This window comes from Coffea arabica, chromosome 7c (assembly GCF_036785885.1).
Source record: "Coffea arabica cultivar ET-39 chromosome 7c, Coffea Arabica ET-39 HiFi, whole genome shotgun sequence".
NCBI classification, from domain to species: domain Eukaryota; kingdom Viridiplantae; phylum Streptophyta; class Magnoliopsida; order Gentianales; family Rubiaceae; genus Coffea; species Coffea arabica.
The window spans coordinates 22,595,738-22,608,727 of NC_092322.1; the positions used below are offsets into that span (position 1 = coordinate 22,595,738).

General features: G+C 35.1%; 1 protein-coding gene across 1 annotated transcript; it reads right to left on the minus strand.

Moving 5' to 3' along the window:
* Positions 1 to 1,305: 1,305 nt before the first annotated feature.
* On the minus strand, positions 1,306 to 5,557 carry LOC140010268 (uncharacterized). The gene is made up of 2 exons (XM_072056835.1): positions 5,199 to 5,557; positions 1,306 to 3,642 (listed from the first exon to the last, which is right to left on the minus strand). Exon 2 carries the CDS (start codon positions 3,635 to 3,637, stop codon positions 2,042 to 2,044), a length of 1,596 nt encoding a protein of 531 aa, XP_071912936.1. The 5' UTR covers positions 3,638 to 3,642; positions 5,199 to 5,557; the 3' UTR covers positions 1,306 to 2,041.
* Positions 5,558 to 12,990: the final 7,433 nt, after the last annotated feature.

Here is a 12,990-nt window from a genome sequence, read left to right on the forward strand (position 1 = left end):
TCCTTCTTTCATCTCTTCACTCATCTTTTGTGTCTCCTGTTGAAGTTGATATACCTCCTGTTGAATTTGATATGTGTTAGTAGCTATTAATTCAACCATTTTTTCAAGAGACATACGTGACATGGATGACGGTTCTTGAGACTCATACTGCTGAAAATTCATTGGCCCTGTTGTATAATCATAACTGGAGTTATCCCACCATCCTTGATCATACCCGTTTGGATTAGGGTTATACCACGTTTGAGACAAGGGTGAAAAATCCCCATAATTATTGAATGGGACACTCAGATCATCTTGATATTCGGGGCACATACCGGTTGAATGATCCCTGGCATAACAAATTTCACAAGTTGCAGCAGCCATTCTTTTTTTAATAGAGTTTATTGCCTCTAAATATGCAAACTTAGAAAAACAATCAATCTCATTGCCTTCCCCGAAAACAAAATCCAGTATATCACCAAAATACGGAGTGTTAGAAGCCATAAGTTATATAAAAAAAATAAGAGAAAAATAAATTAAAAATGAAAACAAGGTGAACTCAAAAAGAAACAAATTAATCTGACACCAGTCCCCGGCAACGGCACCAAAAATTGACAGGTGCCGAACCTGTGCAATAATAAATACCTGCTCAAATAAAATACAAATTCTGTATATAGCGGTAAGCAGGGTCGAATCCACAGGGACTGGGGATAATTTAATTTCTTCTCAAGTTCCAGATATGGGGGGTTTTTGAAAATGGGAGTAACTAAATTACTTGGAATAAATTAAAATAAAATAAAATAACTACAACTCAAATAACTAATTATCACAATAAAAATAAAAATGGATGAACTCTAGCCAAGAGACAACTTCGGAGATGGTTCATTTAATTCGATCACAGATGCAAGGATTATTCCAGTTACTATCTGATAAATTAGTTATAGTTGTCATACACGCGATAAACAACCAACTCTTCCTCAATTTGTCGATAGCCAATGTACGACCGTTGACTATTTCTCTAATCAGGAAATAACCCTAGGTACGACCATAGAAGTTCAATTCCCTAATTGCATGAATAATTAGAAGAGCCTAATTCTAACCAATCAACACGCTACGAGGGTCTCTTTAAGTTAGCCTGTCTATCCCCCTAACACAAATCCAATCATGCCAGTTGCCACCAGTTTAGAATAATTAAACAATTACGGATTTAACTATCCTAATTGGCTTCAGGTTATTGAATTAATCTAGAATCCGGGCCCTGGATAATCGAATAATAAAACAACCATATGAACATAAAGCAGAAGATAGACAAATACCAGTGAATAATGGAAATAAATAAAAACTAATTCGATCTCACAAATTTAGTAGAACCAAGTCCTCCATTGTTCTTGACTAGACAAACTTAGCCACGTCTCATGAAAAAATCTTCAAGTAATTTCATTGAGGTCCAGGCCATCAAAAAAACCAAGAAAGAAAGAAAAGTAAAACTATCCTAAAAAACTCTCAATTCCCCAAAGATAAAGCCGCGGCCAAAGGAAAAGAATTGTCTCCTAATCTAAAACAAATTGCTTCACTTCTCTCCGTGGTCCCCACGAATTAGCACAAACCTGCCGAATTCACCTCCTTGTTTTGAGTCCCTGTGCGGTCCCTACCGAATTGAGCAAGAGTACAAGTAAAAGTAGGGCTCTGACGAATTGTTTTCTCCCTATTCTTTTCGTTTCCAAATGCTACTCAGCCTCCCCCTATTTCCGTTTGTTTCTGCCGAAGATAAGGAAAAGAAAAGACAAAAGGTCTCAATGTCCTTCTTTTTCGTTTCTTCTTCATAGTCAGACTCCTAGTCAGCAAAAGGGAGCTGGAAGTCCGTTTCTTCTCAGCAACGTGGGCCAGGTTTGTGAAGTTTTTTTAGAAGTCTCCCTTTTCTCCAGAAATTATCCCCTTTTTCGTAATTTCCTGCTCCATTCCCTGAAATTAAGTCCCAATACCAAATATAAGTACATTTCAACAATTAAAACAATATTTGGCAAGAACAAAGAGGGAAATTAATCATAAAATTAACAACAAATTATGCCCTATCAGTTTCATCATCATATCTTATGCTATTATAGATCTCTTCAGCCTCCATCTTCATATGCTTGATGTCTCCAGCAAAAGCATCCAAAGAATGTTCATGTTGATCACCAACCAGTGCAGAGTCAATTTCGAATTCTACACTGTATGCAACCTTCATAATACGACTCCAAAGAGCTTGGAGTTTTTCATTTCTGCTGCGCTGCTCTACAATATTTCCTAGGAAAGATCTTAAGAATACAAGATCTTCTAGGATTGTGCATATTTGATCATTTGGGAAAGCGATTGAATCAGCTGTAGAACTTGATAGTTCCTTGAGAGTTTGTAGAAGAAAATCAAGAGAGCCAAGCTCATTAGTCCTAGGGAAACTAAGTGATGATGATGATGGTAGTGGATAAATGTGTCCAACTTCTGCAATGATCAACTTGAACACTTCAACCAAATGAGAGAGCGCTAGATCTATTTCCTTAGACAAGCCTTCTTTCATTTCATTCACAGAAAGGGAGAAAATCACAATTCCTACATCAGAGACCACAACTCCAATGAGATCCTTTATCTCCTCATTTAGCTCATCGAACTTCTCCTGCTGCCGGCTAAGAAGGATGATCAGGAATCTTACTCCCTCATGGAGTTTTAGCATTTTTTCCTTCACTGGAACTAGGAAACAAGTATAAGATTCTATTATCTCCATGAGACTATGCAGGAGATAATCAATAAATTCAGCCAACTGATGTTTATTCTCCTTCATAGCCAAAGTGTAGGATGATCCTGATAACTTGGAAGCTGCCAAGACATGGATATAAGTTTCTCGAACTTGGAGATCAACAGGATCAATCTTCTTGTGTATCAGTTGAGAAATTTCAGTTTTCATCTCATTGCACACTTGTTTATCATCTCTTTGAAACAAAGATCTACATATCAGGCTTGCAGCATTGACAGCCACAACTTCAACATGAACCAACAGATCTTTTAATTGCACACCCTCAACACCTTGTAGTGTTGCAAAGCGAATGAAAGTTTTCAAGTGCATTAGCTTCTCTTGAAGGGCTAGCATTACAATTTTCAGATCTTCATCAAATTCGTAATATGTGCTATAAAGATGCTTCAGATTCTCTGAAATGGAATCAATGAAATCCACAACTAGTTGTAAATCTCTCAATGAGTCGTAGAGCAACAAACTGATGATTTTGAATTCCTTGATATCTGAATCAAAAAACAACCGCATATTTTCCTCGAATCTGGCGAGCTCAGATTTGATGTCACTATGATCTGATACACTAGACCTAATATATATGAAAAAGGCAGAGTCAAGTCCATGTGTTATCCCCCTTACCAGATTTCGAATCCTGAACGAAATACTGCTAAGTCTTAAACTGTCAGATTTAGCATCACCCTTTTCCTCAAAATGATTGCTTCTCCTCCTCCTACACTTTTTAATATATAGATAAAAGGTTTTCAATAGGCATATCCCAATCTTCAGGTTCTGGATATAGAAGTCGAGCTGAAATTTGAGCGTCTTGTTAATCCAGTCCAAATGATCTAAAGCAAAATCGAAGCAATTAGAGCTATTGCCCGAGGAGATGTTCATCATGGTACCTGCTTTTCACTTTGATATCAGATTTCTTTCTGTTTAGCTATTGATATTCAAGATCTACAACTTTCTTGTGATCTAACAACAATAGTCACACATTGCTATCAAGAGTCAAGACTCTCTTTTTCTTTTCTCTGTCTGTGTGTGTGTGTGGCAGGAGTGGTGGGGCGTGGTGGTGAAGTATATTGCAGGTCTTTTCCTTCTTCCTTCTGATACTTTGATATCAAGGTTCTTGTTTTTGGTTGAAACTGTTGAATTACTATATGAGGATATGATGCATATTGAGTTAATCAATCTCAGAAATTTTGATTGACAAGTGTTCAAAAAATTAGAGATGCATTCAGCTGAGGAACTGAAGGCTTTTTTAAGTCACAAGAATGACACATTCGCAACAAACATCTTTTACTACAACCTTTTTAAAGTTAGCAGTCGTTTTCTTTTCTCTATTTTCTGGTGGTACAATGGAGGAAATTTGAACGAGCAATTCAAAGAGTATAATGTATTTTGAGATGGGCAAATTGCAATTAGCAGTCATATTATTGCCAATATGTTATTTACTTATTTTGAAAGGGAAAAAAAAAGAAAGAATATCAATCTGCAGCACTACAGTGTTCAATCAAATTTAGATATTCAATCAATGTGCAGCACAAAAAATGAATAAAACCAGATTAAAACATCAATCGAGATTAGCCGGCTTGGGGTTCAAAGTAAATAGTAGAAAAAATCGGAAGCAAATGGACACCAGTTATTAAAATCTAATCAACCTGATTTTCATTTAAGTCTTTCCAAATAAAGATGCTGAGCTGATTTGCTAAACTAAAAAAGGACATTTTGCATGATCCATAGATGCCATTACACAATTTTCTTCAATTAAAACCAGTGATTTTTTTAACATACAGTATAGATGAACAGAAAGTTCCATGAATTGGAATACATCTATCCATCTATATCTATACTATACAAGGGCAAGTTTGCAATACTAAATTGGTGCGTTAGATTTAGTATTCCGAAAATACGCTCGCTATAGATTTTAATATGTTTGTTCTTCTTTCAAATATGAATATGCTTTCTTATATTCATGGTTCAAAGAGCCATGAATATAAATTGTTTGAAGAAAAGTTTTAGAAACTTCTTTGGCAATACATTTGGAAACTAAACAAGAATAGCATATCAATTTCTTATTCAACATGGTTGTTATGATTATACGGAAACTTCCTGGAAGCACTTTTGGAAACTAAAGAAGAATATCAATAAACTTTTAGGAATAAAATTTTAAACTGAAAGAAATATTTAAGGAAAGTGTTTAAAATCAAACATTACATGACAATGCAAAAAATACATATATATTATTACATATGAATTTTAGAAATCAAGTGAAGTTATATTTAGAAGAAAATTTCTTAGTATGATGGATCAACGTGAGACTCGAAATCAACTAATTGAAGGAATTACACCAAGTGATGTGGTTCTTCGAGTCTCGTACTGGCAAAGGCATAATTACAAAAATTGAGCTTCTATATGTCAGCATTTAGGAAGAGCTCAATTCGGTAATTAAAAATACCTATTGTTGATGTGCTCCGTAATCTGCTCTTCGAGTCTCGTACTAGCAATCAGCCCCCGCTTCGCCACCTCCCCAACAACCGCCTCTTACTCCACCCCAATAGTTAAAAGTCAAACTCAGCAAATTTATAAAAAAAAATGCAAATATTTTTGTGGGATTTCTTTGAAAAGTATGCTACGAGAATGTCTGCGATTTGTGTGAGTCACTGAATGTCTGCGACGAGATAGTTCACAGTCACAGTAGCAGGCCTTCACTTTCTTACCAGACAAGGGTTTTGTGAAGAATCTTTTCACTTCTGTGAAGAGGAATAGAGGATGCTTTCCGCATTTCACACCAGGTAGCCGCGGCTTTTCAACGAACATTTGTGGCATCCAATGAGGCAGAAACACGAGTCGTTTTTGTGGTCCGTTTCAGGTTTTTATATCTTTTAGGTTTGTTGCATGATTGCTAATTAGTGCTAATTATGTGGGACCTCTCATAATTTTAGTGCTATTCTATTGAGTCATCCTGGGCCTCAAAAATAATTAGTGCTAATTGGGCGGGACCTATCACAATTTTAAAAGTTTTCTCAATTTTTATTTTAAAACACAAATTTCAATAGAGAATATCTCTACCACGTTTTTTTCCTTGTGATGGATTATAAGTAGGGCTGAGCAAATTAGGTACCAAATTCATACCCAATTTCAAATTCAATTCGGTATTTGGTAATTTGGTACAAAAGTGGTAATTTTCAAATTCACTAAATTCTAATATGGTATGAAATAGATAATGAAATTATGAATTTGGTAATAACCGATTTCGAATTGAAATTCAATAAAATGAAATAGGGTACCGTATTACTGCATTCAAATACCAAATTAGTTTATGAAATTATATAATATATAGGTAAATGTTATTTAGTATTAGTATATACTACTAATATATTATTATATTGTATGGGTAAATGCTATTAATAATAGTTAGTATATGGTATTATCATGTACTTATGATAATAATAATAATATAGAATGATGTACAATATACTATTTTAGTATTTATTGATTGTTATATGACTATAATAATATGATTATACAACAATACATAACATAAGTATTAACTATAATACTTATCTTTTTATACATGATTAGAATTAGATAATAATTAATAAGTATATATATATAATACTAATTATTAAACAATAAACATAATTAATAGTTAGAATTTAGATTTTAGTAGTTTGATATATTATTCATGTCTGAAGTATTGAATATTTGAATGCATAACTTGTAACTTGCAAGTATTAGTGTGCTCTATAATTACATTATATATTTAATATGTAAATGCATATTCTCTATTCAATAATCTTATGGCTTTAAGCATAGACAAGACAACTAAGTAATTTAAGTGAATGCATATGAATTGCACATCAACATATTAGTGTATTGGCTTTCACTATTAAAAGCAATTAAGTCATTTGTAAACTTTTCCAAAAAAGCTATCTAAGAAATAAGAATAAATGTAAGTGTAATGCATTACATAATTTGTAATTTATAAGTGGATAAGTGACATTGTGTATACAACTGCACAATAACGTAAGTAAGTAAGCTGTATTTTGATTTGAAATAAATTATAAGTTGTAACTTAGTAACTTATCACTAATTATTGTAAATTATAAGTTTGTTACTAATATCACTTATCATTAATCATTGTAATTGGTAAGTTTGTAACTAATATTATTTATTGTTAATCATTGTAAATTATAAGTTTGTAAATTATCACAATCATTGTGCAGTCTAAGGTGTATTCTAGTTTAAATTAATTACTTTTTATTTGTTCCTTAAATCATTGATCAAGGATTCAAGATATAACTAAGTATAGGTGATCAAATGAATACTAATTAAACTACAAAATGATTAGAACATGACTAATGTGTTAAATTATGAATAAATTTGGGGATCAAATTAGCAATAATTTTTAAATCATTGAGGAGCATAATGAATGTATAATAATTTAGAGCCTCAATTTGCAAATTAAAAATTGCAAAATCACTACCTTCACAATTGGCAAATTAACTCATGTTACCAAAAACAAAAGTGTCAGACTCCAAATTCCCAAATCAAAATTCCCAAATCCCAAAGGGATAATTGCAGAAACCTCGCTTGAGGTTTTTGACACTAGCACTTACCTTCCCTATGGTTTAAGAAATAGCACTACCTTCCCTAGGAGGAAATTGGGCATATTGCTAATAAAAGATTGTGAGAATTTATCTTTCTACCTTAATTAATTGGAGAAATCTAATGAACGAATTTTGCAAAAGAAACTTCTTGCTTGTCAACATATTAAGTAACTAATTAAACTAATTAAACTACCCATGTTTGTTACTTTCACATATTTAATTTATATTAAATACAAAACCTACCAGTTTCCCTTTTGTAAAAATATTATTGTAACACTTTTTGAATTTTACTTACAAACATTTATATGTTTAACATAAATTAAATGATTTAGAGTAAAATACCCATAAATAGCTAGTACTTTGCTCATGTAATGGAGGAAACCTGTAAAAAAACTAGTATGTTATGGGTAAATTACTCAAGAATAGAGCCTGCACTATTTTTTTTTAAATGAAAATGGTTAACTCGAAGTCATTACCATTTCCGAATTCAAATTCAAAAGTGAAATGAATTCTGATATCTCCAATTCGAATTTGAAAGCAGTTTAAATTTCTACAAGTTTAATAACCAAATTTACCAAATTTATATACCCGAATTATCGCTTTTGCACCGAATGCTGATCCTAATTATAAGAGTCTCACAAACAAACACTTACAGACAAGTATAAAACTCCCTCAATTGTTATCCTTCCACATGTTAAATACCTAAAAAGAAAGTGTCGGAATAAGGAGAAATGATATTGATAAGTTTAGGGAGGAAGGATGGTTTGGGTGACTTGGAGAAGGGAGTGTAAGTACGAGGTGTCGAGATCTCGAGTTTGAGTTCTCCATCTTATATTTAAAATATATATATATATATATACTGATAACTTTAAGAATTTCAGTAGCGTCACAACATTTGTAATATTGTTGCTATCTTCTTTGTAAAATTGTGCATGATAGTTCTTGTATTGGGAATATTGAGCTTTTTTACTTTATTATTATTTTTTTTGCTTATTTAATTTTGCTAGCTTAGTTGCAATGACTTGTTGCTCATGTGGAGAAACAATCCCTTGTGCTTCTTATCTTTCTGTCCTTTTCTTTGGTTAAATAATTTGAGGGTTAATAGTTCTTGCTTACTTTTAGGCAAACGGTATTGATCAAATATGAATGGGTTAAATACCAAACACCCCCTATGGTTATGAGAATGTTCATCTTAATTCCTTATGATTTAGAAACCTACAATCTACCCCCTTATGTGTGAGAACCCGAAAAATTTTCTTACTTTATATGATTTATTTTGTTTCCTTGCATACATTTTCTTTACTTACTTTATTATTTTTAATTTTCTAGATATTTTTACAAGTACAGTTTTTAAATCGTTTTCCTGGTTAAGTTAGTTCATGTTAATTTGAAGTGTATTACGGACGTGGGACCCGCTAGTGCTGTAAGTACAATAAAATTTTGACGACTAGGTGAGGTTTTGCACAAAGGGTTATTAGTGTATAAGGTGTTAAGGGATAATTATTGATTAGCTAGGTAGATTAGCTTTGGAAGACAAAGAAATGAGAGTAAAACTCTAGAAGAGCCAAGTGTCATGAAACCCATAGAAGTTGGACTTTAATTAAGGTTTCTTAACTTTCCTAAAATCAAATTTTGAACACAATTTCTTCATTTTCTTGTCTTGCTTGGCCGAACCTTTGAGGGAGAGAAAGGGAGAGAAACTTCATCTTGTATATCAATTTCTTGCTTCAATCTTGAGTTCCAACCAATCAATTTGCAAATTTCACCATACAAAGTGCTAACTAAGGAAGAGTAGAGGTGTTGGTGGAGTGATTTTGGAGGAAAAAGCATTAAACTACCATCTTTCTTGGGGTTACAAGGTACTTTGGCAAGAAACTTCCTTTTCCTTCATATGTGTGTAAATTAGTGGCTTAAGGTTGTAGTTTTGGTAACTTTATGAGAAAATTTCATGGTTTGAAGTAGTGTTGTGGTAATTTTTAGTTTTATGGTGAAATTTCTGCTCATATGTGATGCTTGGGGGTTGTCCATGTTTTGATAGCTTTGCTATGTGAAATATTGAAATTTTATAGGCTAGTTTAACTTGCCTAAAGAAATTTTCAGCTTATGTGTATAAATTTCAGTTTAGAGTTTCCAATTTGAGCTTGATTGTGGTTGGTTATTGGACCTATCAATTGGCTAAATTGAACGGTGTTGTGGCCCTAATTAAGTGTAGTTAATAGCTTATGATTTGTATGTGTAATAGAGGTTATTTGGGATGAGATTTAGTGTTTGATTGTAGGGTGGAGAAGTAAGGAAATTGAGGGGAAGTGCTGTCCAAATTTTAAGGCCATTTGATTCCTTTGAGTTTGGGTTAATTTTGGTAGAAATGAAGGGTTTTGAGGTTGTTCACGACTTTAGGACTAACTGCTACCTTTTTACTCCAAACCCACATTTTATTTCTTTGCACTAATAGTTAACTTGGATAGGCATACGACTCGTAGTCGAGTATCAATTGTGCATTCCGTTCACTAGGTTTGTGGATGTGGGAACCATAATTGTTTTACCTTGATTATTCTTAGAACGTGCCGGTGACCAAGGGCATATTTCGGGATGAAACTTTTGAAGTTGCTTTTGCTCGAACTGGTGAGTATACCACTCGCACGACTTGTTATTTAATTGGTTTACTTAAACTTGCAATTTGTGACTTGAATGACTGTATTTTCTGTTTATTCTGGACGAGACGAGGATGTACTTTATCATACTCGTTTCTCTTGCCCGCTTGACTGGTTACTGTACAAATTTGAATCTATTACTTGTGCATGATTTGAAGTCGTTTGGAGGCTTGTATCCAACGATCTTATTGTGATATCTGAACTCAAATCTCATTGGTAGTTAATCGAATCGAGCCAGCAAGGGCTTGGTCGAGGTAGATTAACGAACCATGAGGCACTGTTCCTGATTCCCTGAACACTGAAACCCCTCTGATATTTGGTATACTTGAGTATTACCACCTCTATCTCTGTTTGGTGTTCGGCCCCGGTAACGGGCATGTTTGGTGGACGAAATTTGGTGTAAAGTGGAGTCTATGGTCATGGTGGTTTCTCTAAACGTTGACGGAGAGTCAACGAGTTTGGATCAAGTACTATAACGGGAATTTGGCTCTTGAGAGCCATTTGTATCCTTTCTATTTGAGACGTTTGTTCATTCTTTATTTGGTGGTTGTATTTGACTAATTAAAGTAAAGTTCCATGGTTCTTGACTGCTTGTACTTTTGGTATCTCATTGAACGAAAACTCACCCTCATTATCTTTGTTTTCCTTACAGGGGACAACATTTTGGAACCATGATTTTGACGAAAGAGTAGAGCTAGTTATAACTATTCTTTTGATTAAACTCCTCTGTATTAGCAAACCCTAATTGTACTTGGATACATTATGGATATTCTGGCTTGTCTTGCCAATTGAACTGTTGAAGTTTTCAATGTGTGTATGTAAGTGTTTAATCATGTCTCTTCAATGTATTTGATTGAAAATGTGCATTCTCTAGGTTTACATGAACTTTACTTGTATCCGTTGGGGAATCGGGCGAGTGCAGAGCTTGAATGAGGGAAGAAAATTTCTGGCGGGAAAGTTCTACAGGGAATCCTACCATATATTCGGCCAGATCTTGGCCGGATACCTAGTCGGATTGACAGGAAAAGAAGAAAAAAATTTTGAGTTGCTTTCTGCCTTGAATCCAGCCAACTTTTGGCATGATTTTGACGTGGCTTCTTTTCGTTGGAGCGTTTAATCGATGTTCCACTACACCATTTAGTTTAGTAATCGTGTTTTCGGCTTAGTAGTTCTGATGAGAGTTGGGCAGACAGTTTGCTAACCCTTGGGGTATGCCCTACGAAAAAGTGGGGCTGTCACAGTTGGTATCAGAGTCTAGGTTAAAAATGACTTGGGCAAACTAGAAATGTGATTCTAAGGCACTTCGTGTGATGTGTTAGGGTGTCATTGAGTATGAGTAACCCTGTCTAAGATATAAACTGTGTTATCCATATAGGTTATGGACGGAGCGAGTGAAGAGGGCGAAAGTGAGCCATCTCGAAGGCGTTTCCGAGTCATTAACTATGAGGAGAGGCCCGGGGGACCGATTCATCGTTGGAGTACTGCTAGTCGGACGAGGCATTGTACTCATTGTCAGAACTACTCCTATATCGACTATGTGATCATGGCAGTACTTGATGAGAGGAGAAGGCTTAGGCGTGCCCATGATAGGGATCAAACTGAGAAGGTGAGACTGAGAGGTATCATGAGGATGCAAGCAGACCGAATTCGGAAGCTCCAGGAGAACATAGTAATGGAGCAAGAAAGGACGAATATTCTTAGAGAGCAACTACGGGTGGTTAATGATCGCCTAACTTGGGTGGTCAGGGAGGTTTGGGACCAGTCCGGAGGTATTATTGGGGAGTTTGAGCCGCTAATCCAGGAAGTGATTGACGTTAACGCACCTATAGAGGTTTAGGACGACGGAGCCCCTAGAGAGAGAGAGTCCGTTAGCTCAGTTGGAAACTAGGTTATAGCCCCTCTGAGCCCTGTTTTGATCCTATGTGAGGGGTAGTTAGGAAAGTTCTTAGTTACCTGCCTTCGTACTTTTGGCATAGTTTTGTACATTGTATTTTTGGATATGCCCTGTTACTTTCATGGGATTACTTTTGCTTGTATCTGACTGTTACTATGTGGTTTGTATGATAGAGTTGTGTTATATATATATTTGACTTTTGATTTGTGTGTACTTCTTGTAACTTGTTCATGCACATATCTATCTTTAATATTATATTCGCGTTTCGACCCTAGATTGGTTAAACCAAATGGAGGGTACCTGTAGTGGACGAGGTCATAGGCATGGACTTAGTTAACCCTCGAATGAAGGGGGTAATCGGGAACCAATACCTGAATCAAATCCGGAACCTGTAGTGGATCCTAATGCCCAGGTAGCCACCGCTATCCAGTGCCTGATCGATCTTTTGGCACATGTAGTGGAACGTCCATGCCAAAATCCTATTAATCAACCTGGAAACTCTGGTAATCAGGTAGAGGATGAGGATAGAGCTCTCGAACGATTTCAAAAGTTCTCCCCACCAAAATTTCTTGGAGGACCAGACCCTGACGTGGCAGAGAAGTGGTTGGAGAAAATGGTCGATATCTTCGCTGCTTTGCATTATACCGATGAGAGACAAGTGACTTTTGTTGTCTTCCAGCTAGAGGGGGCAGCCCGTTCTTGGTGAAATATGATTAAAATGAAGTGGAAGAGAGAGCAAACCCCAAGGACTTGGGTAAACTTCGAGAGAGAATTTAATGCAATGTACTTTCCACCTCTAATTCAGGAGAAAAAGGAGAATGAGTTTATTAGATTTCGCTAGAGAGCTCAAACTGTGGCAAAATATGAGAGCCAATTTACTATATTGTCTAAATTCGCTCCTGAACTAATTGTGACTAAGTAGAGGAGGATACGGCGATTTTTTCAGGGGTTAAACATTGAGATTCAAAAGGATCTAACGGTAACCTAGATTAATACATTTAGTGATGCTGTGGAAAAAGCCTTGCGAGTTGAGAATGCAAGGTTGCAAATTAGAATTTTCCAAACTAAGAAACGGGGATTTTTTGGAAGTAA

What these genes read in the sequence shown, in the direction of transcription:
- LOC140010268 (XM_072056835.1), bottom strand. Translation starts at nt 3,637, where the DNA reads ATGATGAACATCTCCTCGGGCAATAGCTCTAATTGCTTCGATTTTGCT.